The following is a 25,753-nucleotide window of genomic DNA, read 5'->3' as shown; positions in this document are numbered from 1 at the left end:
CAGGCTTATCAATACCAGACCAAGGGTGTTATCAGATTCCTGATTTCTAGGTAAAACTCCCTTCTCCCTTTTTCTCACCCAGCTCTTCCAACACCTTTATATCCAATGCCCAGCATTAAATTTCCGCCTGCTTGAAATACCTAGACTGGGTTGTTTTCCTGGCAAGACACAGACTGACACATAACTTCCCCTTAGTCTGAAAGAAACTATTTAAATCCTGTCATTTACCAACTCTCCAAAAATGGCTAGTGAAGCAAATTCAAATGCTGTCAGCTGTTCTCTTTAATTCTCTCTCTTGGAGCTATCTCTGTCCACACCCCTACACTTGGCCCACCCCCCATCTAAACTCCTAGAACCATGGCCTCTATCGCATCCTTGACCGTTTGAGCTCCTGTTGATCTGAAGTGCTGTATTTCACTCCCATGGATGTAACTCCCTTGTCTGTGCTCCCACAGCAACCGGCCTTCACCTTAGCACACCTCACACTGGACTGTACTAAAGTGTCCTCTCTCTTGACTGGTCCTGGGTGGGCACTGTTTATCTTTGACTCCTTGCACACTTGGCACTGAGCAGACGCCTACAGAATGTTTAACTGCACTACAATGGCACCTGCTACCGAAGTTGATGGTTGATGAGTTGAGTCACTCTGCCAAGCCCTAGGTTCAAAAAGAACCCAGGCAGGATCCTCTTTCCACGCTATTTCTCCAGAAGTCAACTGATGAGAGTATGCAAGTGTGTGCAGAATAGGCTGGGGGAGAAGGGGGAGCTGAGGCCTGGCCCAAGGGGAGGACCTGAGAAATAAAGACCACAGGAAGATTGGCTGAGGTACCAGGTAGCTTTAATGGGTCCAAGCACCTCTTCCCCCACTTTGTCCCTCCCTCCCCACTCTCAACCCCCCTCCCTCAGTTCTAGACAGGTCCAGCCTGCCCAAGGCTCTGGGGCTTTTCTGGAGGTGTTAGTCCTTCTGTCCCCTCAGCCGCTCCAGCCGCCTCCGAAGATCTGGGGGCACCTTCGCCCCAGCTGCCAGCAGCTCTCGAAGTCTCTGTTTGGGAGTCTTGGTGAGGTGGAAATTGCAGGGCATAGGGCCCTCTTCAAAGGTGACCCGGCAGCTTCGTGTCACTGTGTGGTAGCCCTCAGCACTGGCAGTCACCATATAGTCCCCTGGGGTCAGCAGGCGCCAGTAATCCCCGCCCCACGCTGAGAGAAGTGAAAGGCAAGATCAGGGTCCAGTGATCCTCGGCTTCTGACTCAGCATAAAGCCCTCCTGCACCTCCGCCATCCCTTCCCCAGACACGCACCTGTTGTCACATCATGGTTAATCCCGTCCACGGCAATGACAGCATCAGCAATCCCAAGCTCCGTGTCCTTGTCCCGCACGACTCCTGCAATGCCCATGCGCACCTGTGTGGGGACAGGTTATCAAAATCCTTTCCCTTCAGCATGAGAATGTTCCTTCAGTTCATTTCCTGGCTCTGCTCCCCTGTGAACTTGAAAAAGACAGTACGTCTACCACGCTCCCAGGTGACAATACACTGGTAAAAATATCTGATTGATCAGTTGCATCTGGACTGGGAGAACTATAAATACCTGACAGGAAGGCGTATCTTCGGGCTTCCCCAAGTTCAATGACCCTTGTTACTGGGCTTGTCGTTTTAGAACCTTTGGAAACTATACCGATGGAGCCAGTGCAAGGGACATGAGTTCCTGTGGAATATGAAGCGTCTATGCCAGGGCACTTCCTGCACTTGCCTTATGTGAACCTTTTGTGAGAACAGCTCTCCCGAGAATAGCTCTGGGACCACCGCCCAGACTGCCATGGGGTCTACTCCTACTGGCTAACAATGTCTGACGCCACCCTGCTGGCAAACTGTGCTTCCTGTCCTACATCCCTCCAAGTCAATCTGATGCCAAGTACAACCCACGGCATTTGTGAGTCAGAATATTCAGCTGGACCTTAGGAGACCCCTGTGGGGAGCTGCAACCTACACGGAGGGCAGACCAGCCAGGAATGACTTGGGCAGGCTGGGGGTGGGGGATTTGGATCCGACCTGTTCCAGGTAGGTGAGGAGGGCATCTTTGTTGTTCTCCCACTCCTGGGGCAGTTCATTCTCGTGAGGAAACTTGTCACAAGACAGCTCCACAGTGACCTCAAAGCAGTTGGTGTGTAGGTAGCTGAAGTCATTCATGCCTAGGGGTACCACAGACACTGGAGCCTAACGGGGAAGGACGGGAGCCCCACCCTCCTGGGGCCCTCTTCTGGGAGACACTTCCCAGTGGGAATTGACACCAATGCTGTATGTGACAGCAGACTGTCTTATTGGGGTGGGGTTCAAGGGACAGGGCTAACTCCATCCTCAGGCACCTACTCCCAGGGACTGTGTGCCAGTCAGCCCCGTTGATGACGTTGCCATGCAAGGAGAAGTCCTGGTTGTGGCAGGGTCGGCGATCTGGATCCTGCATGGCCCGATTAGTGCCGGCATAGACGGTGCTGAGCCAGCGAAACACGGCATCATCTGGGGTGGGCGTGAGTTCACGGGCAGCCCACGGGGTCCGAGTCATGTCAAATGGGTAGGACACCACGAGCTCACCCCCGTGGAGGTTGGCACTCAGCACAAAGGGGATCCGCTCCATCCACTGGATCACTGCCCGCGTTTCAGGAGCCACCTGGACAGGGGCAGGTCAGGAGGGGAGGGAGACAGAGACAAGGGCCCCCAGGGTGGCTCTCCACCACTGCCCCCAGAATACTCACAGTGGCATTGGGCAGGGTATAGTAAGTGGGCAGTGGCAGGTGATGGTTGGGGACAGTGTCAGGCACCAGCCCATCATCTTCTGCTTCCCAAAGTGGTGTGTTGAGGTCAGCAAAATTATGGTTAAGGTCAATACCCTGCTGGTTCCAGCGGCCCTCTGCCCAGCCCACCAGCTCTGAGCCCTGCCAGGGAAAGGGCTTGTTCAAGACAAGGAGACTCCAGGCACCAGGGAGGAAAGAGCAGGGTGGCCCCTCTGCCAGGCTGCCTACCCGGCGGAAGGCAGTCTCATAGCCATCAGGGTTCATGGAGGGTAGCAGGTGAATGCGCATCTCAGTGAGCAGCCGGGTCACCCGTGGGTCTCCTCGCAGGAACTCACGGCACAGGAACTGCATCAGAAGCAGGAGCAACTCCCGCCCCAGGGCCTCATTCCCATGCATGCCGGCCACATAGCGCACCTCAGGCTCCCCTGGGAACACACAGGGGCTTGCAGCTGGCTCACACCCATGGCTCCTCCCTGTGCCTACCTTTCCCCACCCGGCCTGCCAGTACCCAGCTCATGCTCCCCAGGCTGGTCCGACATTTCCATCACATACAGCTTCAGGCCCTGGTGGCTCTTCCCGATGCTGTAGACGCGGGTGATGTTGGGGCATTGCTCGTTCACCTCCTTCATCAGCTGGGGCATAGGAGGATTAGACCCAGGGGTCAGACCACATGTGGCTGTGGAAGGACTTACAAAAGCCAGTGGTGGCCTACACAGATGGGGGCACCACGGCATGGTACAGGAGGGGAGCACCAGACAGGAAGGAAGGGTCAGAACAGGAGAGGCATTCATAACAAGGGAAACTAGGGAAGAGTTTAAGGGTCAACAGGAAAGAAAGATGAGACAGCAGGGGATAGAGGGGGCCATAAGGGCAGTCATAGCAGGTTACGCCGTGGTGGGAAGGGGACTTGAGATAGGCAGCTCCTCCCTCCTGGCTCATAGGGGTTACATCTGACCTTCCTCATGGCCTTATAATTGTGATGCCGGAAGTCCAGAGGGTCGGGGGATCCCAGCACAGGGGCCTCAGGGAACAGGCTGTTAGGATCTGGTGGAGAGGGAGTTCATGGGAAAGGGTGAGTTCACAGTGGAGGTTGCACCCTGCCCATCCAGCCTTGTCCAACTGCCCACCTGAGACAGGGCAGGCCAGTATCTCTGCCCGGAGGCAAGATGCGCCTCCCTGGAGCCACGTCTGGGGCAGCAGGCGAATGAAGCGAGCCACCTGGGGCTCAGGCAGGAGGTTCAGCACTGGTGTCTCTGGGTCTGAGTTGGCAGGAAATACCTGGCGGCATCAAGTCCTTTGTTGGAGCTGCTGGAATCCCAGCAGCTTGGCTCAGGATCCAGGAAAGGAGCTGAGGCCTCCAAGCTCACTGTCAAACCCACCCTGGTGGGCTCAGCTGGAGACTTGCACTCTGTTTCAAACACAGACACCCTGCCCACAACCCCTGCCAATGGGCAGCCCTAGGCGGCCGTGCTTTCTGGCTTGGTCACAGCTCATTAGACCAATAGGGCCACATGACTCAGGAGGAGCCCATCCTAAAGCTGGCCAGGACCCCACCCCATAGCCTGGTGTGAAAAGGTCCATGAGAAGGGGAGATAAGTGATGCAAGGACCAGAGGCCCTTTGCCAGAAGGGGTGTTCCAACAGGAGGCATGAATGGCACCCACGTCACAGAGGAAGTATTTGGGGAAGATGCAGGCATGTTCCAGAGCAGCCTGGCTCCCAAGGCTGCCTGCTGGTGCCACTCATCCTGACAACAACCCCCTTTCTCCTGGGATGCCCAAGTTGGCATCTGTTCCTTGTCCTCAGAGGAGCCCCAGCCCAGCCCAGCACCTTAGAGTGACCCGGGTGCCCAACTCCCAGCACAGAGGGCCAGAGCCACCATGGGACCACTCACCGCGTCCATTCCACTGCTGCGGTTCCTACTCCCCCACCAGGTCCGACTGTCATTGCTAAACTGGACCTTGTATGATGTGACCCAGTCGTACCTGGCAGGAGTGGTGGTGGAGATAATCAGTGGCCCCAGGACTCTCACTCCAGCCCTCCTAAGTCTGTGTATGACTTCCCGACCTGGAGCTAGCCTGCCTCACCTCCAGATAGAGTTCCTGCCCTGTGTGATAACGCCTGAGAAGCGGGTAGGGTGCCTAGCATCCACTTGAAACCACGGCTCAGAATCCTGCTCCTCGGCACACCAGGCCCCATCATATAGATCACCATCCTCTAGGCCTGACTGTGGGCACAGAACATGGTGATTAGACCACATGGGCAGTGTGGGGTGGGCCAGGATGGGGAGTGGGGAGCAGCAGGAAGAAGGTCTTCGAGGTCGCCTTGCTCTGAGCCAGGGGTGCTGACCTGGATGTTGAGCCGTCCTCGGTGTGGTCCAAGACCAAAGGACTGGCTGCTGGATGCCTCGAGCTGGCTATCTGTAACTCGCAGGGACTCCAGGCCCAAAGGGGGACAGCCTGGGGCAGTGACAGAGCAGTGAGACAGGATCAGAGAGAGAGTGGTGGGGGCAGGTGGGAAGCTGAGCCTCAGCCTGCCCGTGTGCTGGGCAGGCTGGGGGCGTGCCTATGCCTCTGAGGCCAAGAGCAACATTACTATATGGGCCAGTGGCCACAAGTCTGGGCAGAGCCCCTGGAGGGGCGGTACCTGGTTCTTGCTTTTCAGGGAGATCAAGGGCCTCTGCAGGGTTGGTGGTCACTGGAGGCCCAGCAGTCACCGGGGGTGTGGGGCGAGTTAGCTTCTTTCGTTTCTTCATAATGATCTTTTTCTTCTTGATGATGCGAATCCGGACATGCTGTTCTGAGGTCCCTGGAGACCGGGGAGGCACAGCACCAGGGGAGGGAAGAATGGCAGATGGAGTGGTCTGCCAGCCCAAGAAAGCATGCAAGCCCACAACAGCACGCCCCTACACACAAGTATCTAAGGACCTCAGCACGGACTCAAAGGCCTACACAGACGGACCCCAACCTGACTCTCCAGACACCTCCTTGCCTCCTTCTCCCTCCTGACATGAGTACATGCTTGGTCAGCCTCACCTCTGACCCTCTCCAACGGAGAGCTACATCCAGCCACTGGGAACTCTCTGGTTGCTCCAAAAGCTGAGTTTGGTTCTTTACCTCCAGGCCTTTGCCCTGGCTGTCCCCTCCCCATCATACTACCCACCACTTCTGATTTTATTGCCTAATTCTCATTCTTCCTTCGCATCTCAGCCCAGATTTCCTTAGAGGAGCCCTCCTATGCCCCAAAGCCCCCATGCCGCCTCCATCATTGCTTCTGCCCTCTGGGTTGAGATGTCCTGTCCGCAAATCCATGTCTGCAAGGGTGCTCAGCCTTTCCAGGACTGGGCCTGTGTCCTAGTCCCCCATCCACCCACCCAAGCTCCACAGGTACCTCCAGAACATGCTGTGCATTTTCGTGTCTGGTGCCCTGTGCCTTTGCACTGTTTCCTTCTTGGCTGCCCTGTCTCTTCAGCTCTTCCTGATTCAGAAATATTCATCCTTCAGAACCCAGTTCCACTTGCCTCCTCTGAGAAGCCCTCCTTGACTACTGTCCCCTTGCCTTCCTCCTCTGTGCTTCCACATCTGAGAAGTTGAGAGGCAGCCTGCCTCTCCCCCTCCCCAGGCAGTGCCCCATTCCTCCAGGCAGCCTCAGCAAAGAGTGTTCTTCCTCCCTTTCTCTTGTTCTTTCCTTCCAGCCCCTGCCCTCAAGCTCTCTCCTACACAGTCTTGCTCTGCACCTCTTAGTCTCAGTGCCTTTGCCTGCACCTCTTTCTCCCCTTCTCCTCGTTCTGGTCTCAGTTTCCTCATCAGTGAAAAGAGAAGGTATTGGGCTGGAAGAGGCAGCATCCCACTGGCTCCCGGCACAGGACTGCTGACTTGGTCTGGCCAAGAACTGGGGCTGCTGAGTCAGCAGCCATTGCACCGGGCAGGGAGTGTTTGTGTGTGTGTGTGTGTGTGTGTGTGTGCGCGCGCGCATGTGTTGGGACAAGGGAGGAGCGAGGGAGAGAAGAGAGTGTGTGTGTGTGTGTGTCCATGTGTTGGGACAAGGAGGGAGAGGGAGAGGGAGAGGGGGAGGGGGAGAGAGAGAGAGAGAGAGTGTGTGTGTGTGTGTGTGTGTGTGTGTGTGTGTGTTTTGAGGCAGGGGGCAGTGGGGCAACCGACTTGCCTGAGAAAGGGCCCTCGGGCCGGGCGGGAGCTCACCATTACTCTTCTCCGCGGGCGGCTGTGCCGAGCTGCTCCGCTGGGCCGGGGTCGAGATCGGAGCCTCGGTGGTCGCAGGCGGCGCATGGTCCGGCACGGAGGCGCTGGGCGCCCCGAGACCCAGGCCGACGGCAGGCGCGAAGGCGGCCAAGGCGAGCAGGAGACCCCACATGGCGGGATCCAGAGGTGGGACGCGCGGGGCCGGCGGCGGTCGGTGGGTCCGTCTCTTCCTGCCGGGTGCTCAGGAGCCCCCCGCCCCTTCCTGCCGCCGCCGCACGCCCCCTGCGGCCTCCGGCCCGCCCACAGCCCGCTCGCTGGCCTCGGACCCGGGAGGGGAGGCGAGGGGGCCGGGCGGAGCGAGCGGGGCGGACCCCCGAGGGGCCGCGGGGTGCGGCCGGGCCGCCAGAGATCTCCGCACCCACCGACCCTGCCCGCCCTCTCGGGCAGTCCCGAGCTCACCCGCTCACTCGTGCGCTGCCCTGTCCAGTCTGCAAAGCCCTCTGCGCCCTCGATTTCACTCGGTCCTGCAAGGCTCCCCCCCACACAGTGGGCACCTACTTTGTACCATGCACCATGCCAGGCGCTTTACACGTGACCTGTCAATCAAACTTCATTTTACAAATGGTAAACTGAGGCTCAGAGCGGCTAATTGGCTTGGCCAAAGTAGCAAAGCTGAGAACATAAGGGAGGAAACTACAGTACAAGAGGGAAATCGATCCAGAGCCAGAGGTCCCCTGATAGGGTGGGTGGGACAGAAAGAAGAGTGGGGGAAACTGAGGCGGAGATGGGGGACCACAGGAGGGCTGGCCCTCCAGGAATCCTTCTGATAGACAACCCAAGGGGCCCAGCCAGAGGCCGCGATTCTCACCACCCCACCCCCGCCCCCGGCCCCGCCTCTCCCTTCCCTCCTCTTTCCTACTCCTTTGCTCGCCAGGCTGCCACGTTCCGAGGTTACATAACCCGAAGAGAGGAGCTCGAGCTGATACCCAGCGGGCTGGGGCCGGGGGTGGAGGGGCCGAGGCTTGATGCGCGTTCTGCCCTCCCTGCTTCCTCTCCCGCCCCCCGCCTCATTCTCCTCCAGGGCAGCCCCCGGGCTCTGTTTTCGGGACTGCTCCAGATCCGGGGATTCCAGAGCGCAGGACCCTGTCCATTCCCCCCTCCGAGGCCCCCTGTGACTCCCCCACGCTAGGGTCGTCTCTCCAGAAGGAAGGAAATGCGTCCATTGTGCGCCTCTGGTCGGTGCTTTGTCCTTGCGAGGAGACCGCCAGGGAGATACGACCATCCCCACGTAAGAAGCAACGCTCAGAGATGGACAAGAATCCTGGGGCGTGCCCGGATCCCTGAGCAAATATTTTTGGCAGGGCTACTGCCTATATAAACAATTCGAATCATCCCACATCACCGTGTCAGCACCACCTTGGCGGCCCAATCTCACAATCTCAGAAATACCGCTCAGCGCTCCTGGAACTGAGACCCACCACCAGCACGGACGACCTCATAGACGTGAGTCCCGGAGCTCCTCAAGGCATTTGGTCCATCCCACGTGCTCTGGGTAGAGAGAGACCCCCCAAAAGGGAGTAACCGGGTCAGGGCCCACGCGGGTCCCGCTCGCCACTTGGAGCACCCCGCCTGGACGGCGATGCCAGGTCCCAGACACCAAAGAGGGACTTAGAAAGTCTCAAGGAAGGTGCGCCAAAGCCGAGGCTCCCTGAAGCGTGGGGCCCGGTCAGGGGCAAGAGGATGGTACTTCGGGCCAGGCCGAGGCTTCACAGGGATGGGAGGCCAGTATAGGCTCCTGTAGAGCTAGAAGCGGATCTGAACAGGTCTTGAGAGCTGCTCCGCCTCCCACTAAAGCCCAGTCTGGCCACTTCCCTGTCTCTGGCCCCACCCTCATCCAGGATTCACAGAGGGGTGTAAGTGGGTTGAGGGTACACCGGCTAGGACATCTCAGCCTCCTGAGACTCCCACCCCCTCCCAACCAGTTCCCCACATAGCAGCCAAATCATGGCAAGTTCCTCCTGGTTTAAGTTCTGAGTGGGCTCACCTGCAAGGCCCTTCATGACAAGGTTCTTCCCTACACACACCTTTCCCATCTCATCTCCCTGTGCTCTCCCGTGGCTCATATCCCTGCAGCCACACTGGCATTCTAACTGTTTCTCTAATGCACCAGCCCCATCCAGCCTCAGAGCCTTTGCACTGCTTCACCAAGTTTGCATCCTCATCATTTGGATTGCCTTTTAGTTTTACCTGCTTCCAAAGGCATTCCCTGACCATTCTGATGAAAGTAAGCTCCATCCTCTGCACACACTCTATCCTCTCGCCTTGTTTTATCATTGTCATCAAGGCACTCAACACTCTCTGAGATTATCTTGTTTTATTTGTTGTGTTCACTGTCTGGGTCCCCCTCCCCCTGCCCACCCAGCAGGAGGTAAGCAGCCCTCCAGAAGAGCCTTTTGCACCCAGGTGTTCATAGCTGTACCTCAGAGCCTAGAACAGTGCCTGGTCCCCTAGTCAGTGCTCAAAAAGTATGTGTCTAATATATTCAAGGGTAGAGGGAACCAAGCAGCATGGAAGGAAGCTGACCCTCCCCAATAGCACCAGGTTTTGCAGGAGAGGAGATGGCAGGCCATGAACTAGGAAAGACCCACCCCCAAAGGGACTGTTGGTATGGGGCAGGCTGGCCACCTCCTACCAGTCTCTTAGGGATTTGGACCTGCAGGTTGCTCGTACCCCTTGTGTCCCCTGTGCCCTCTCATCCCCCTTCTTACCCCACTGTATCCCTTGCCTCTCTGTGCTATTGCAAGCTTTAGGGCCCCTTCATGCCCCTCCATGCCCCCTGAGCCCCTCGGCACCTTCTCACGCCCCTTCATAACTTCCTCATCCCCTCACGCCCCTCTGAGTGCCCAGCCCGGCTGCTACCTTTGGCCCTTGCCACTTGGTTATCTGGGGCTGCAAAGGTGCCAAGCCTGGAAGCACGTTCTGGAGGTGGCAGTTCCAAGGTTTCAGCAGCAGGTTTGCACCCACTTATTGGCACAGCCAGATCTCTAGCCCCAGGAGCCAGGTGGAGGGTTTTTTGTGGCCTCATGAGGATGAAGATATGTTGCAAAACGCAACTGAGCAGGAGTGAGCTGGACTGGGTGGAGGCACCTACCCAAAAGGGATTTTGGTTTAAGGACTGGACTGGGAATTGCCTCCAGCTCCCTGGTGTGGTCAGGTGGCTGGAAGTGGAGAGGATAGATGACTTTGGCGCCATACAGGCTTAATTTCACATCTCACTTCTGCCATTTACTTTGTTTGGGTATCCTCAGGCAATAATTTCACCTCTCTGAGCCTCAGTTTCCTCATCCGAGAAACTAAAGTGGGCACAATACTATCTTCCTCTCAGGGTTGCTGTGATGATCAAGTGATATAATATGTGGTTCCAGGGGCCCCTCAGTTAACCCGATGAATTAAAGGCGGGGGAAAACAGCTTAATACAGTCCTCTTGCTCCCACATACATGGAAGGAATAAAACAGCATCAAGAAAAGAAAGGAGGTTATGTATCTGGCTGTACAAATAGAGAAGTAGTGGAAACCACTGCCTGCCTGTGCCTCCTAATCTGTCCCTGGTGCTGAGGCAGAACTCACTCCCTGCTAGATGCTCTCCCTATGATGCAGGTGAGCATTAAATGGGGGCTCCTGTGACACCTAGATGCACTAGAAGGCACCTCCCCACATGCCCATCCTCCCCTCATCACTACCTCCCCCAGGTGTCTCTCTTTTGTACATCAATATCGTTGAGAGCCTTGCTCTTCATATTGTGGCCAAGGACCAAGAGCACCAGCATCCCCTGGGAGCTTGTTAGAAATACAGAATCCCGGGGCTGGCCCCGTGGCCGAGTGGTTAAGTTCGCGCGCTCCGCTGCAGGCGGCCCAGTGTTTCGTTGGTTCGAATCCTGGGCGCGGACATGACACTGCTCATCAAACCACGCTGAGGCAGCGTCCCACATGCCACAACTAGAAGGACCCACAACGAAGAATATACAACTATGTACCGGGGAGCTTTGGGGAGAAAAAGGAAAAAATAAAAAAAAAATCTTTAAAAAAAAAAGAAAGAAAGAAATACAGAATCCCGTCCCAGACCTACTGAATCAGAATCTGCATTTTAACAAGATCCCCAGAGGATTCAACCCCAGGAGACTCGTGTGCACAGTAAAGGTTGAGAAGCTCTTGGTGGAGATTTAGAGCACCTCCATCTGAAATGCATGAGATTCACTACTTCTTAGTTTGATGGTGTTTGATGCTGTCACTAGAAATTTTATCTCAAGCCCCAAGAGTGCATCCACACAACATTAGGAAATTGGTATTTCACTCGTCCTGGGAGAGTATATTCCTGATCTCTACAATATGACCCTGTATTGATGTGCTTTTTTAAACTAAAGCATTTTTATTAAAATACTACAGAATATAGTTTTAATGGTAAACCACATTTAGACCTGTAATAGAAGACTCTTTTCTATGCTTCTCCACTCCCAAGGCAACCACGTTTCATTCTTTTTATTATTTCTCCTTTTATTTACCTCTATGCTTCTATTGCTATTTCTTTATTTTTCACTTAGATGTTATCTGTGGATTTCCTGCTGCAGAATTAAAGATTTAGCTTTCCTACCACCCTGCCCCATACCGCCCCCCTCCCCAATACACAAACATACACTTTCCCCTCCTTCTATCCTCCCAAAAGAGCTGAATCCCTGGAGTTAATATTCAGTGCTTATGTTATGACCATGTAAATATTATTGCCCAACTTTTTGTGTTCCCCAGAGTTAGTAATTACTTTGTTTTATCTTTTGCTTGGTTTTCTAGGCATCAGTTGCTAACCTAATCCCAAAGCCTCCAACAGAACTGAATATTTATTTTGAACATGTCTAAAAACAGCAGATAATCAACCTCATTTTCTTCTGGAGACATTCCTCCTGGAGCATCTATCTTTTGATTCCAGGCTGGGTTGCTTGCTTTCTTCACTTGGGAGTGCAGCTGACATCCCAGGCTTTTCTCATCATCCCTCTCCAGTGTTTAGCTTCATTTCTGGAATCCCATATTGTCCTTTTTTTTTAGTTTAATTTCTTGTTTTGCTGAAGCACATTCTCTGGTAGCTTCCTAGGAAAGAATGTATGCAAGGTCAGATTTTTGAGAACTTTTATGTGGCTTAAAATGTCTTTATTCTAGCCTCACACGATAATCATTTGGACAGATATACGCTTCTAGGCTGGTAATCATTTTCCCTCAGAATTTTGTGGGCATTGCTTTATTGCTCTAGGAAGAGCCAGAGTGGTCCCGAGGGCCAGTGGCATTGGCTCTATAGGCTCTTGAGCCTATCATCACAAAAGATGCCAAGACCACCAGGCTTGAGTTTTGGATAGGGCCCGCTGGAGGCAGATATGCAGTCTAATTATTGCTCTGTCTCCTCCTCTCCCAGAGGCTGTATGGCCATTGTCCCCTACCTCTCACCTGCATTAGTTTTCCTTCAAAGTATGAAATGTGGGGGCAGGCTCGGTGGCATAGTGGTTAAGTTCGCACACTCTGCTTGGGCTGCCCGGGGTTCACAGGTTTGGAACCTGGGTATGGACCTAGCACCGGCTCGTCAAGCCATGCTGTGGCAGAATCCCACATAAAATAGAGGAAGATTGGCACAGATGTTAGCTCAGTGACAATCTTTTTCAAGCAAAAAGAGGAAGATTGGCAACAGATGTTAGCTCAGGGCCAATCTTCCCCACACACACACAAAAACCAAAGTATGAGATGTGGACAAAGATTAAGTTCTTTCAATTATGATCCATTTCCCTCTTGCCTCTCAAGTCACTAAACTGAGATGTGCTGGAACCTCTGTAAATACCACCCATTTACAGATTATCAGTGGGGAAGGGTTTCTTTTCTAGGTGACCAATCCCTTCATCACATGTTCATTTTCCTTAATTTCATCCTCAGAGGGTAACCTTAACCTCCAGTTTGGGGGTTACTATGTTGCAGCCTTCTTACATTCACATCCTCTGTGCCATTTCTGGAATCCCAGTATCTGGAACACCTCCGACAAACCATAGTGTTTAGAACACCTAAACCACCCCCTCCTGCCCCACCCCCAGTTAGCAGGTCACAGGGGAGCCCAGCCCCAGAAAGCCTCAGGTTGCTTCCTGGCAGAGCCTGTCTCTGCATTCCAGGGCCAAGTCCTGAAAAATTCCCCATAAAGGCCCACAGACATCATCACCCCATTCTTGGGGGAGAGAAAGATTGAATGACTTGCTCCTGGATGCACAACTCTAGAAACCTACAGAACAAAGCAAGCAGCCCTTCCTCCCTTGGTCAGCTGCCCATGTAGTGATGGGTTTAGAATGCCTTCCTGGCAATTCAGATCCCCATGGGAGGGCCCTACTCCGGAGAATTAGCTAAGGCGAAAGGGTGAGTCTTAGTTCTCAGAAATTGCTGACTTCCTTTTGGCTAAGCCCCACCTAGGCCACCAGCTGCTCATGAGGCTGGAACCAGCAGCAGCCCCCTCCCTTTCCTAGGACCCCACCTGGCAATAGGTCACAATGCCCCAGCTGCCGAGTCCCAGAATGGCTGATCAGAGTGGGAGGAGGTGAGGAGGGCTTGGTGGGTGGGTGTGTGGGGAGGGGGAGATTCCCAAGGAGCCCAATTCCCCGCTCCCTGAGCTCACCCTTGAGTGTCACTCAGGGTCCCACCCCCTACGACACTCCCCCCCCTACACTCCCCCCCAGCACTGGTCCTTCCTGTAACCTCCACCTCCCTCCATGACCCATCTCTACTTGCCCGGGCCTGAAGCCCTTGCTTATCCTATCCCAGTCCATCCTAGGGGCCTTGGTGCTGGGCAGGGGTCAGGTAGTCCAGTGGGTCCATGTGTGTCCCCCTGGGGCCCTAGCCTGGCCCAGCTCCTGGACAATGTCCTAGGGCTAGCAGCACTGGGACTGACAACTCTGGCAGTCTCTTCCACGGCTGGCCCAGCCTTGCTGTTGCTGCTGCTACTGGTCAGCTTCCTGGCCTTCGACCTGCTCCACAGGTAAGTGGGCAGTAGCCTGGTAGGTGGGCAGGTGGTCAACCATCTGAAGTCCAGCTGCCACCCTCTCTTTCCACAGGCCTGCAGGTCCCACGCGGTCACAGCATACACTTCTCACAGGGGGCCAGAGTCAGGGGGCCGGCGAGGGTCCAGGACAACAGGAGGCCCTACTTCTGCCAACAATGGCAGTCACAGGACAACTCAGCCTCCCGGAGGCTCTGTTACTGCTGCTTCTGGGCCTGAGGCTGCTCCTGGGAGCTTACGGCATGCCCTTGGCCCTGCTTGGCCTGGCTTTCTGCCTCCATCCTTGGGCCTGAGTGCCTTCCTGAAATACACTGGCCACACTGCTTCCTCAGGCCTCCTTTCCTCCACCCTGGGCTGGGCAGGTAGGAGGGTACCCCTTTATTCCCAGCCTGAACCTTAGGGGACCTCCAGGCCCACAATATGGACAGTGGATGCTTGGGTCTGAGTCTGAGGTCAGTGATAGAAGGTGAGATAAAGGATAGGGAGCCCAGGGCAGGGTGTGGTAGCCATCTCAGAGCCTGCTGGTTGGGGATGGCCATTCTGGCCTTCTCTGTAGTTCTAGAGAATGGGCATCCAGAAAGACTTGCAAGAGAACAGAGTGGGACTGGCTATCGGCCATCAGGGAAGGGACAGAAATCCAGAGAAGATTTCTCACAAGAAAGCATGAGAATCTACATCTGTGGGCTTACCAGACTCCCCTGCCAGCCTGGAGGGTCCATGGAGAGGGGCTCAGGTGACCCTCATGCCCTCCAGTGGCTCCTCTCTTGGCTGGACCCCCACCCCAGTCCGGGTCACAATGGGGCTCCTCTGGGGAGGGTGGGAGTGAGTGAGAGTGGGAGTTTGCCTCTGGCTGCCAAGCCGTCCTGGGCACTCAGGAAGCAACATGACTTAGGTGGCTCTGCCCAGAGGTAAGACCCAGGCCCCAGCTCAAAGCTTCACCCCACACACACTGGTTCCCTCCTGATCCCCTCACCCCCACCTGCCCTGAAGTCTCAGGCATCTCCAGGACTGCTCCTGCAGCTGGCCTGGCTCTCTCCCCAGGTGCACCAGGCATGATGCAGCAGCCGCGAATGGAGACAGATGCCACTGGGGCTGGCGAGGGGCTGCAGCGGGCAGTGCCCTGGTCGGCTTGGGTCACACGGCAGGGCTGGGTGCGCTGGTGCATGCGCCACGTGCCCCAGAGCTGGACCCAGTGGTGGACCACATCAGGCTGGCGGCAACCACTGCAGCGCATGCTGTGGGGTCTGGAGGGGATCCTCTACCTGCTGCTGGCCCTGATGCTGTGCCATGCACTCTTCACTACTGGCTCCCACCTGCTGGGCTCCTTGTGGCCTGTCGCGGCCGCAGCGTGGCGCCATCTGCTGCCAGCTGTCCTCCTGCTGGTGCTCAGTGCCCTCCCTGCCCTGCTCTTCACCGCCTCCTTCCTGCTGCTGTTCTCCACGCTGCTGAGCCTCGTGGGCCTTCTCACCTCCATGTCTCACTCAGGCTACGCTCAGGACTTGGACCAATAGAAGGGCAACCCCATCCCGCTGCCTGTGTCTGTTGAGCCCTGGCCTAGGGCCTGAGGCCCGGGGGGAGAGGGAGGGCAGTGGGACCAGGGCCTTCCTGCTTCAGCAGGCCCCAGACCCCCAATCCTTAGCACTGGTCAGGGCATGTGTGATGTTGCTGGAGCTGGCAGGGTAGCCTGGCCTCTGGGCACCTCCCTAAGTTGATGCTGTAGGCACTTGGTGTAGGGCCTCAAGGGCTTCAAGAAGAGGGGACAGAGCAGAAGGCTTAGCCAGGAACAGAGCTTGGCCAAGCCACCAAGTGCTCCCACATGGGTGTGGCGACACCACTGGGGCCCCCTTAGTGACTGGCAACATCTTCTTCTTGCAGCTGTCCTGCTGTCTCAGCTTCAGACTCGTTGAAAACTACATGGGTACCCCTGGACTTAGCATTCCTCCCACCCCCTCTTTTAACTTCCTGAGGCTCTAGAAAAGGCCCACTGACTGAAACCTAGCTGAGAGAGGGCTGGCCAGAAGCCCCATGAGACCTAAACTAACTAACCCTCAGGCATTTCTGCCCCCCACTCCCTAGACTTCCTACCTCCTGCCTCAGTCCACATCCCAAGTCTGGGAAATGGGCCAAGTAGAGAAGTGAGGGTCCCAGAGAGTACCCACTCTTTAAGACTCCTAAGTTCTGTTATAGAAAAATGAACAAGACATCCCATTTCACCCACCTACACAATGTGTGGCCCTGGCCAATCAATTCTTTTGAACCTCAGTGTTAAGTGTGCTCCAGCACTGTCATGGGGTTGTTGTGAGTCAAAGGCAATACTAACATGTGAAGTACTTTGTAAAGACCAGAAAACTGTAAGATATTGTATTGAACCCTGAGGACGTTCTGTAGGCTCAAAAGGTCTTTTGACCCCGAAGGCCAGTGAAAGAGCAGGAAGCTTCCCTAGGCCTTCAGAGAAATGCTCTGTATCTGGGGATACAGTTTGGGCTCTACAATGGTAAACAGAGGATGGATGGGAATGGACAAGATGTAAAAGGTCTTGTGCTCTGAAATCTCAAAATGTGCACATGTTGAACTCTTCTGATTGTGAAATGCTTGGGGCTGGGGCTTGGTGCCAAGAGATGCTTGCACAGCTGTGTGAGTGGGGACAGCATAACCCATGGGTTTCTAAAACCAACCCAGCAAGCTGCTCACAGCACCAGAAGGGCCTTGGAAGGTGGCATCTCTTGATGCCCAGGATGCTGGCCATTCCATCTGCTGACCCTCCAAACAAAACAGTGAGTGATCAGTTATTACCAAGTAAGGCACATGACAGACAGCTGTATCCACAGCAAAGACCTGCCCACCTGACCCCCAACCCACTCCTGACCCCCACCCAATTCCTGACCCTCCCCAGTTCCCACCCAGTCCTGACCCCACTGTGTACCTAAAATTCCTACTCCTAAAGCCCTAGACCCAAAGTCCCCCTCGTCTGCTACCTAAATACTCAGGCCCTGGGAACCAGCCCCTAGAACTCGGGTTCATTTTTGCCAAAACCCATTTGCTGTGGAGTTTCATAACCCTGCATGCCACTGGTTAGATGCCTTCAGCATCAGTGACTGAAACCCCAGCACCTCCTTCCTGTTCCCTTGTGGTTCTCCTTGAAATATGGCCTGGTAGTGAGGGCAAAGCAGAACTTGGAGGTGGTATGCCTCATGGTTAGCATGGGCTTTGGTGTATGAGCTGAGGCTGAGTTCGAATCACAGCACTGTCACTTTCTAGCTCCACGGCCTTGGAGGAAATTGCTAAACCTTCCTCAACTTCATTGTCCTTGCAGGTAAAACAAAGGCAAGAACACCTGGCTCCTGTGGGGCTCCTGGGGTGTGGGTGAAGTTCCTGGACCGGCGCCTCACACCACTAACTATAGCTATGCTGTTACTATCCCATTTTAGACATGAGAAGTCAGGCTTGGGGTAGCCTCTTGACAGTGGCAAAGCCGGGTTGTTTGAGTCCTAGTCCACCCTACCAGGCTGCTAACGGGAAAGCGATGGAGGAAATACAACCTAACCAAAGACCCCATGGCTTCCCAATGCCTGTTCTTAAAGTTCCCGTCAGAGATAAAGCCAGGATGCTAGCGTCGGGTCCATCGTAGACTTAGCCATGCATTGCTGGCCAGGGATATCCCCCTAGAGGCTTGGAGCCATTCTGATTAAGGGGAGAGGAGGTTTTGGCCCAGACCAGATACACTGTGAGGCAGGATGTAGACGGGAGCAAGGAGAAGGTCCTCTTCCCTTCCCCACATAAATATATGCCTTCCACTCTCCTGCTATGCTGGTGTAGGGTAATGTGGTACAGCCAACCTGGAGAACAGATGGGCAATATTTATCAGATTAGATCAACACATACCCTGTGACATAGCAACCCAAAATGAATTCTCACAGAGGCCCATAAGGCCCTTGCTCCTCAAGGTGTGGTCCCAGGACCAGTAGTGTAGGCATTACCTGGGAGCTGGCTAGAAATGCAGAGTCTCAGGCCCCACCCCAAGCCTGCTGAATCAGAGCCTGCATTTTAGCAAGATTCCCAGGTGATACACGAGGACACTAATGTTTGAGAAGCTCTGCATAAGAGGGGATATGTGTGAGAATGATGATTGCCCTGTTATTGGTGGTGGCAGGAGATGGGAAAGGTAAAACATGGTGCATGAGCACCCCGAGGAGGAGGAGGCAGTTAGAAGGGGCAGAAGCTATATGGGTGAATCTTGAAATCCTAGCATTGAGTGGAAAGAAACTAAGAAATAATACAATTCTTTTTACACAAATTTAAAATACATGTCAGCAAAACAAGACACTTTTTGGCAAGACAAAAAACAGTGGAATGGCCAACTCTAGGGGCGGGCAAATAGGAGTGGAGCATGCAGATAAGAAGGAATAAAGTGAGCGACCTTGCAGAGAGGAAAGAAAAATGATAACATGAACATAATTCCTGAAATTCCTTTAAATGTAGACAAAGTCCTCCCTTTAGAGTTAAAAGGCCTAAAAATGCAAGACTGGGGACAAAGAACATGCTGGAATGAGGGAGTTCTAAGCTTTTCCGGTGTGGGTCAAGAAGGGAAAGCTGTTTAGTGGCTGAGCCTGTATCTTTGCCGGTCCTCCCCCACCCTACCCCACAGCCTGCTCTGATGAGATGGGGGTGGGGGTGGGGATCCAGTCACCCGTTTGGCCTGGCCAGAAAAATAATCAGATCAAGCTGGAGGGGGGTGGGGTGGCATAAAGAACCGGAGCGGAGGATGTGTCAGCCGCGAGGGCCTTGTGTCAAAGAAAGCAGAGAGGAAATCCGCAGCTGCATACACATATCCTGGGGGCTCCTAGGAGCATTAGCGTCCGGTAGGACTTTCCTCTGCCTCAAGGAACAGGCAGCAATGAGTAGGAACGGCCAGGACGCGGGAGGGCGGTGTCAAGAGGGCTGATGAGGCTGGGGGGCACCACTGGAGACATAGTTGTCAGTGGGCACCCTGGGGGAAGGAGAAGGGTCCCTGGAAGTAGGTGGCTGTGCGGCGCCCGGGGAACCTCTAAGGGCCGGCTGCGGGAAGCCGGGAGGGAGCGCTCTCCCCAGACTCGCGTGTGCAGGGGAAAGCGGGAGGCCACGTCCCGCCTGGGGACTGAGGGGAGCGGCTCTGCTCCCTGAGCAGTCCGCGGCCACAGAGGGGAGGGAGGAGACTGGGTCTCGTGGGGAGGAGGAAGCGGCCAGCGCTGCGCGGAGAGGTCGCCCCAGGAGGAGGTGCGGGTTGCGGGCACCGCGCAATCCCCTAGGTTCAGGTGCGCGGGAGGGGGGCCAGGGTGATGGCTGGAGGGCGTCAAGGCGGGCGCGTTGACTGTGGGGGCAGAGCGGGGCGAGCAAAGGCCTGAGGCTGGAAAGGAAATCCCAGACCCAACCGGGGATCGGAGGGCTGTGGGCACCCACACAGGGAAGGTGCTAACCATCTCGGAAGATCGACACCCTCCGGAATCGCAGCTTGCTGACCCGGCGACCGACGGTGCAAGGTGCGTCCCCTGGCGGAGATATCCAGCTCTGGCCACGAAGAGTCAGGCTTGGCTGGGGTGTGGGAAGAGAGGGAAGGAGGAGAGAGGCACACAAGCGGAGACTCGGTGCTGGGGGCGAGGGTAGAACTTGGGGCCAGGGATGGGCATCTCCGGCCCACCGTCATCACAGTGTCGGCGTCGTTGACTCCTCACCCCTTACCCCAAATCTCCAGCCTGGGTCCCCCAGCCAGAAACCTAGAGGCATCGAGGGCAGAGCTCATGAGAATCCTGGAGAAGGAAGGGCCCAAACTAGCCGGCTTCACGGTGTCTCAGACTTCCTGGCCCAGCCCTAGTCTATTATCCCATTCCTCCTGGGATAAAGAGGTGTCTTTGTGAGGTTCTGTCAGGGTCTGAATGCAACCAACTTGGGGCAAGTTATTCCCTCCTGCCGAGCAAACACCTCATCTGTATTCTGGATCTTGCTTCCTTTATGCTGCCTCCTTACCTTTCAAGTATTTTTCCATCTTAAAAATAAAAGAACTTGATTTAAGATCTGTTCCTTCTACCATATTTTCTGGCTTGTATCTTCAAATGTGTAACCAAAACCCAATTTTTTAAAATGATATGTGATACTGTACACTTGAAAATATTTTTAACATATATGGAAGTTGTGAAGCCCTCTATCTGAAGGCTACCACATTGATCTAACAGCCAGGCATTATCAGAATAGGGCTCTTTCTGTGTGTTTATCTTCTGACCGTGCAAGCTGGAATTTCCAGACAATGGCATATGGAATTGCTGTTCATAGGCACCTTTGCCTTGAGCCTGATTTAAAAGAAACTGCTGGGCCAGCCTGGTGGTGCAGCGGTTAAGTTCACACCTACTGTTTTGGCAGCCCGGGGCTCACTCGTTCATGATCCTGGGTGTGGACATGGCACCACTTGGCAGGCCATGCTGTGGCAGGCGTCCCACGTATAAAGTAGAGGAAGATGGGCACGGATGTTAGCTCAGGGCCAGTCTTCCTCAGCAAAAAGAGGAGGATTGGCAGCAGATGTTAGCTCAGGGCTAATCTTCTTTAAAAAAAAAAAAAAAAGGAACTGTTTCCAAGGTTCCACCATTAAGAATTATGTAGATTACTGTAGAGTTTTGGTGGTTAACCTTTATCCAGCGAAGGAAATTCCTTCCCATTCCTAGTTTGCTAATAGTTTTGATCATGAATGGATGTTGAATGATAAAATTGTTTTTTCTGCATCTACTACAAGGACTATTTGGTTATTCTGCTTTATTCTGTTTATACCATGAATTACGTTTTTAGATGTCTTTTCATATTAAATCATTTTGGAAAAAACTCATCCTGGTTCCCTTTTAATTGACATGTAATTCACACACACATTTTACATTCATACAAAACAAAATCATACAAAATGTACTCTAGTGTCTGGCTTTTTTCAAGGTTACATCTGTGAGATTTATCCATGTTGTTGCATTTATCGGTAGTTTGTTCTCGTTTATTAGTGTGTACTATCGTATTGTATGGGAAGAGAACAATTTATCCACTCTCCTGTTGATGGACATTTGGCATGTTTCCAATTTTTGGCTACTATATGAATAAAATTTCTATGAATATTCTCGTACAGGTCTTTTGGTAGACAGATGCACTTATTTCTCTTGAAGTGAAACTGCTGGATCACAGAGTATGTAAATGTTCAACTTTGGTAAATGCTGCCCAATAATTTCCAAAGTGATTTGTACCAAGCAGTGATTCCACTGCTTATTTCAGCCTATGAAATTCATTGTTCGGGGTTTCTGCTCTCTCCTGGTCATCAGATATGGTATTTACTTTCTGTTTCTCATTTTCACTTTTGTTTGGGTGATTTCTGAGAGGAACAGGAAATATCTTTATCACAACCTCTTTCCTTTTTAAAGCCAAGAATGCAAGGTTGGCTTAACATTCAAAAAAAATTAATGTAATTCACATCATCAAACTAAAAAATTTTTTAAAACGATCATTTCAATAGATGCAGAAAAGGCATTTGACAAAATCCAACATCCTATTCCTGATTTAAAAAAACAAATAACAACAAAAAACACATCTCAGGAAACTAGGAATAGAAGGAAACTTCCTCAACTTTATGGAGGGCATCCATGAAAAACCTATAGCTAATCTCATACTTAATGGTGAAAAAATTGAATACTTTTCCCCTAAGATCAGGAACAAGACAAGTATGTCTGTCTCACCATTTCTATTCAACATTGTAGTGGACATCCTAGCTAGTGCAAAAAGGCAAGAAATAGAAATAAAAAGCATACAGATTGGAAAGCAAGAAGTAAAACTGTCTTTATTCGCAGACAACAGGATTGCCTATGTAGAAAATCCAACGGAATCTATAAAAAAGTTATTAGAACTAATAACTGAATTTAGCAAAGTAACTAACATGTGTACATGGTCATGGTTATGATGTAAGGTCAATATACAAAAATCAATTGTATTTCTCCTTACTAGCAACAAGTGATCAGAAATAAAAATTTAAAAAACAGTATCATTTAGAATTAAAAAAATATGAGCACTTAGGGGAAAATCTGACAAAAGATATGAAAGATTTGTACACTGATAACTACAAAATATTGCTGAGAAAAATTAAAGAAGACCTAAATAATAGAAAGATATATCTTGCTCACGGGTTGGATGACACAATATTATTAAGATGTCAATTTTTCCCAAATTGACTTATATATTCAATACAATTATAATCAAAATCCCAGCATTTTAGTAGAAATTAACAAGTTGATTTTAAAACTCGTATGGAAATATAAGGACCTAGAACAGACAAAATAACTTTGGTAAAGAAAAACAAAGTTGGAAGATTAACACTACCTGGTCTCAAGACTTATCATAAAGCTATAGTAATCAAGAGAGTATAGTATTGGCATAAAGACAAACAGATCAATGGAAGACAGTAGAGTCCAGAAATAGATATACACATATACATACATCTGATCTAGACAAAAGTGCAAAGGGAATTTAGTGGAGGACAGGCTTCAACAAATAGTGCTCGAACCACTGGATATTCATATGCAAAAAAAAAATTTCAATTCATACCTTGCACCATATATAAAAATTAATCCAAAGTAGATCGTAGACCTAAATGTAAAACCTAAAACTATAAACCTTCTAGAAGAAAACATAGAGGAAAGTAGTTGTGACCTTGGGTTAGGCAAAGATTTCTTAGATATGACACCAAAAGCATAATTCATAAAAGAAAAATTAAACTACCCTCAATCAAAATTAAAATTTTCAGTTCTTCAAAAGACACTGTTAAGAAAAAGACAAGACACAGACTGGGAGAAAGTATTTGCAAACCATACATCTGATAAAAGACTTGGATCCAGAATAAAGAACCCCGAAAGCCTAATAATAGATTTTTTAAAAGGGGGGGGTGGGTGTAGGGAGAGGATGAACAAATAACTTGAACAGAAACTTTACCAAAGAAGATATATAGATTGCAAATAAGCACAGGAAAGGATGTTCAACATTAGTCATTATGGAAATGCAAATTAAAAACATGCTACCCACCTCCTAGAACGGCTAATATTAAAAAGACTCCGCAATACCAAGTGTTGGCGAGGATGTGGAGGAAGTTCAACCCTCATGCACTGCTAGTCAGAACGTAAAATGGAACAACCACTTTGGAAAATCATTTGACAATTTCTTAAAAAGTTAAACATAGATCTACCATATGATCCAGCCATTTCATTCCTAGATATTTACCCAAGAGAAATGAAAACATGTCCATACAAAGACATGTACATAAATGTTCATAGCAGCTTTATTTGTGATAGCAAAAAATTAAAAATAACTTGGATGTCCATCAAAAGGTGAATGGATAAACGCTGGTATAGCCAAACAATGGAATACTACTCAGCTATAAAAAGGAATGAACTACTGATACACACAAAAATGTGGATGAATTTTCATGTTGTTCCACTAATCTCATTAATCAGACTGAGTGAAAGAAGCCAGATGAAAAAGAGAACCTTTGAATGATTCCATTCACATAAAATTCTAGGAAACGCAAATTCATCTATAGTAACAGAAAGCAAGTCAGTATGAATGGTTGCTTGGGGATGGGAGTGGGGAGATGTGAGGAGGCTGTGGGGAGGGGAGACAGAGAGGGATTATAAAGAGGCAGAAAGATAAATTTCATTATCTTGATTGTGATATGGTTTCACAGATGTATACATGTCAAAACCTATCAAATTGTACATTTAAAATATGTGCAGTTTATCATGTCAGTTATACCTCAATAAAGCAGGTTTTTTAAAAAAAGTGTAGGTCCATTTCCTTGCGATCAGGAGTTTGTCTTTCCCCAACGTACGTGGCACATGTACTTGAACACTAAAATGAACTCACACAATCTATGCAAGGAACTGGATAATGTAACAGAAGGCAAGTTATCTGCTTTTGTTGGGAAACTTCCAGTTTGGTTAAAATGTTTTGAAAAAATTCCACTAATTTTCTTTTCTTAAAAGACTCTTTTCTCCTGGAAAATAAAGGCTGGCATCACAACTGAAGTGCTCAGATATCTTTTACTCCTTTCAGGAACATCTAAGTGTGGCAAAGGAAAGGATACTGGAGCCATTCTTCAAAAACCCATTCCATGAATGAGAGGGAATCTATGTAAGACTGTCTTATTAAATGATTTGTCAGTGGTCACATATGAATGGTTTTTGAGACAATGAAGTTTGCGTTCTGTCATGCTTAACTAGCAAATAACGTGCCTACATACTGGAGAAACATAAGATTTGCATTGGTTTTATATCTCAAAACAAAGTTCAGGAAACAATTTAAATGCATGTAATGACCTGTATGTAGCTATATTGTTGAAGTTTCTTGTTTCCCAGTCACGACTGAACAAAATCTATAAGTGTCTCACACTGTATGCTTATAGGACAATAAACTGAAAATAAAATAACTTATCTCCGTTCTATTCTCATGATAGATTTCAAAGCTATGTTGGGATGCTGAAGAAAAGTTTATGAAACCTCACAGTGGACAAGGGAATACTAAAATGGAGTGGAAATTAGAAACGTAGAGGTAGAAGGATGGGGGACGTGGGGCACGCTGAACAGTCTCAAAGTGCTTACACAGTGAGAATTTCAGAATTGGGATGGGGTTTGAAGAGAGCAGAAAAACCAATAAAGGCTCAGTAGGGAAGGTGACGGAATTCTTAGAGAACAGGAGGGCAAGCAATGGAGAAGACCCCAGAGGCTGAGTGACTCACATTACTTTATTCCACAAATCAGTCCGGGTAGACAATTTTCTCTAGCAATGCTGCAGAGCCCCAGGGTGAGAGGTGCAAAAGTGACCAGACAGAGAAACGGGTTTTGGGGAAAGGCACAAAGGACTACAAGGGATTGGGCAAATTAGATTCTGCTAAGAGGGCTGCTCGAAGGATGCATTTTTGTTAACAAATTTTTTTTTTTTTTGCTGAGGGAGATTCACCCTGAGCCAACATCTGTTGCCAGTCTTCTTTTTTTTTCCTTTTACGTGAGCTGCTGGCACAGCATGGTCGCTAACAGACAGTGGTGTAGGTCTGCATCCAGGAACCAAACCCGCTGCTGAAGCAGAGCACATCGAACTTAACCACTAGGCCACTGGGGCTGGCCCAGGAAATTGTTTGCAAAAAAAAAAAAAAAAAAAAAGATCTAAAATCTTATCTCCCTAACAAGGGGCTTTTTTTCATTTTCGTATGTTCCCTTCCATATTTTTTGTCTATACCAAGGAAAACCAAGCTTTTCTGAGGCAGTGCTGGTGCCTTTGCACTTTCTCATCTGACTCTCAACTGCCCCGTTGAGATTGCTCTCTAAAGGGTTTATTAACTCCCATTGTCTGCACCAGTTGCCCCAGCCCCAGCGTGTGTTAATAGCTTCTTTTGATTTGCATTTAATAGATAGCTACTGAGGATCAACACTTTTCTGTTCTATTTCCATCTCCTTCTGTGCGAGATGTTATATCCTTTGCCAAGGTAAAATCTCAATAAGCACGGAAAATCAATGCAAGAACTCTGCATCCCTCTCTTCCACCCAATTTTACTTGAAGATTAGCTAATGGGTCTTTGTGTACCTTATTTTCCCACCTCACATCATTTATCAGCCCACTGCCATGCTCCATCCCCCACCCCATGCCACCCCATACTCCACCTT

General features: G+C 51.1%; 3 protein-coding genes across 4 annotated transcripts; 2 read left to right on the top strand and 1 right to left on the bottom strand.

Annotated features, from left to right (window-relative positions):
* Positions 1-886: 886 nt before the first annotated feature.
* On the bottom strand, positions 887-7,812 carry CPXM1 (carboxypeptidase X, M14 family member 1). Of its 2 annotated transcripts, XM_046679968.1 has the most exons (14): positions 6,987-7,809; positions 5,434-5,595; positions 5,137-5,246; positions 4,875-5,014; positions 4,682-4,772; positions 3,916-4,066; positions 3,744-3,832; positions 3,297-3,420; positions 3,017-3,213; positions 2,750-2,929; positions 2,367-2,664; positions 2,049-2,188; positions 1,299-1,401; positions 887-1,197 (listed from the first exon to the last, which is right to left on the bottom strand). In XM_046679968.1, the coding sequence occupies exons 1-14, from the start codon at positions 7,156-7,158 to the stop codon at positions 956-958; spliced, it is 2,199 nt and encodes a 732-aa protein (XP_046535924.1). In that variant the 5' UTR covers positions 7,159-7,809; the 3' UTR covers positions 887-955. The 2 variants fall into 2 exon arrangements, with proteins under 2 accessions (XP_046535924.1, XP_046535925.1); XM_046679969.1 differs by lacking the exon at positions 2,750-2,929 and having other exon boundaries at positions 6,987-7,812.
* Positions 7,813-13,767: 5,955 nt separating this feature from the next.
* On the top strand, positions 13,768-14,408 carry C12H20orf141 (chromosome 12 C20orf141 homolog). The gene is made up of 2 exons (XM_046678414.1): positions 13,768-14,033; positions 14,110-14,408. Exons 1-2 carry the CDS (start codon positions 13,768-13,770, stop codon positions 14,345-14,347), a joined length of 504 nt encoding a protein of 167 aa, XP_046534370.1. The 3' UTR covers positions 14,348-14,408.
* Positions 14,409-14,474: 66 nt separating this feature from the next.
* On the top strand, positions 14,475-15,565 carry TMEM239 (transmembrane protein 239). The gene is given in 4 exon segments (XM_046678031.1): positions 14,475-14,520; positions 14,882-14,923; positions 14,926-14,947; positions 15,031-15,565. Coding segments are annotated over 4 exon segments (645 nt in total).
* The last annotated feature ends 10,188 nt before the right edge of the window (positions 15,566-25,753 follow it).

This window comes from Equus quagga, chromosome 12 (genome assembly GCF_021613505.1).
Source record: "Equus quagga isolate Etosha38 chromosome 12, UCLA_HA_Equagga_1.0, whole genome shotgun sequence".
Classification (NCBI taxonomy): Eukaryota; Metazoa; Chordata; class Mammalia; order Perissodactyla; family Equidae; genus Equus; species Equus quagga.
This window is presented reverse-complemented; position numbering and strand designations above follow the sequence as displayed.

What these genes read in the sequence shown, in the direction of transcription:
- CPXM1 (XM_046679968.1), bottom strand. Translation starts at nt 7,158, where the DNA reads ATGTGGGGTCTCCTGCTCGCCTTGGCCGCCTTCGCGCCTGCCGTCGGC. An exon ending in GCAGCAGTGGAATGGACGCG is followed by an intron (nt 4,067 to 4,681) that starts GTGAGTGGTCCC and finishes TGATGCCGCCAG; the next exon opens with GTATTTCCTGCCAACTCAGA. An exon ending in ACTGGCCTGCCCTGTCTCAG is followed by an intron (nt 3,833 to 3,915) that starts GTGGGCAGTTGG and finishes CCTCTCCACCAG; the next exon opens with ATCCTAACAGCCTGTTCCCT.
- C12H20orf141 (XM_046678414.1), top strand. Translation starts at nt 13,768, where the DNA reads ATGACCCATCTCTACTTGCCCGGGCCTGAAGCCCTTGCTTATCCTATC. An exon ending in GCCTTCGACCTGCTCCACAG is followed by an intron (nt 14,034 to 14,109) that starts GTAAGTGGGCAG and finishes CTCTTTCCACAG; the next exon opens with GCCTGCAGGTCCCACGCGGT.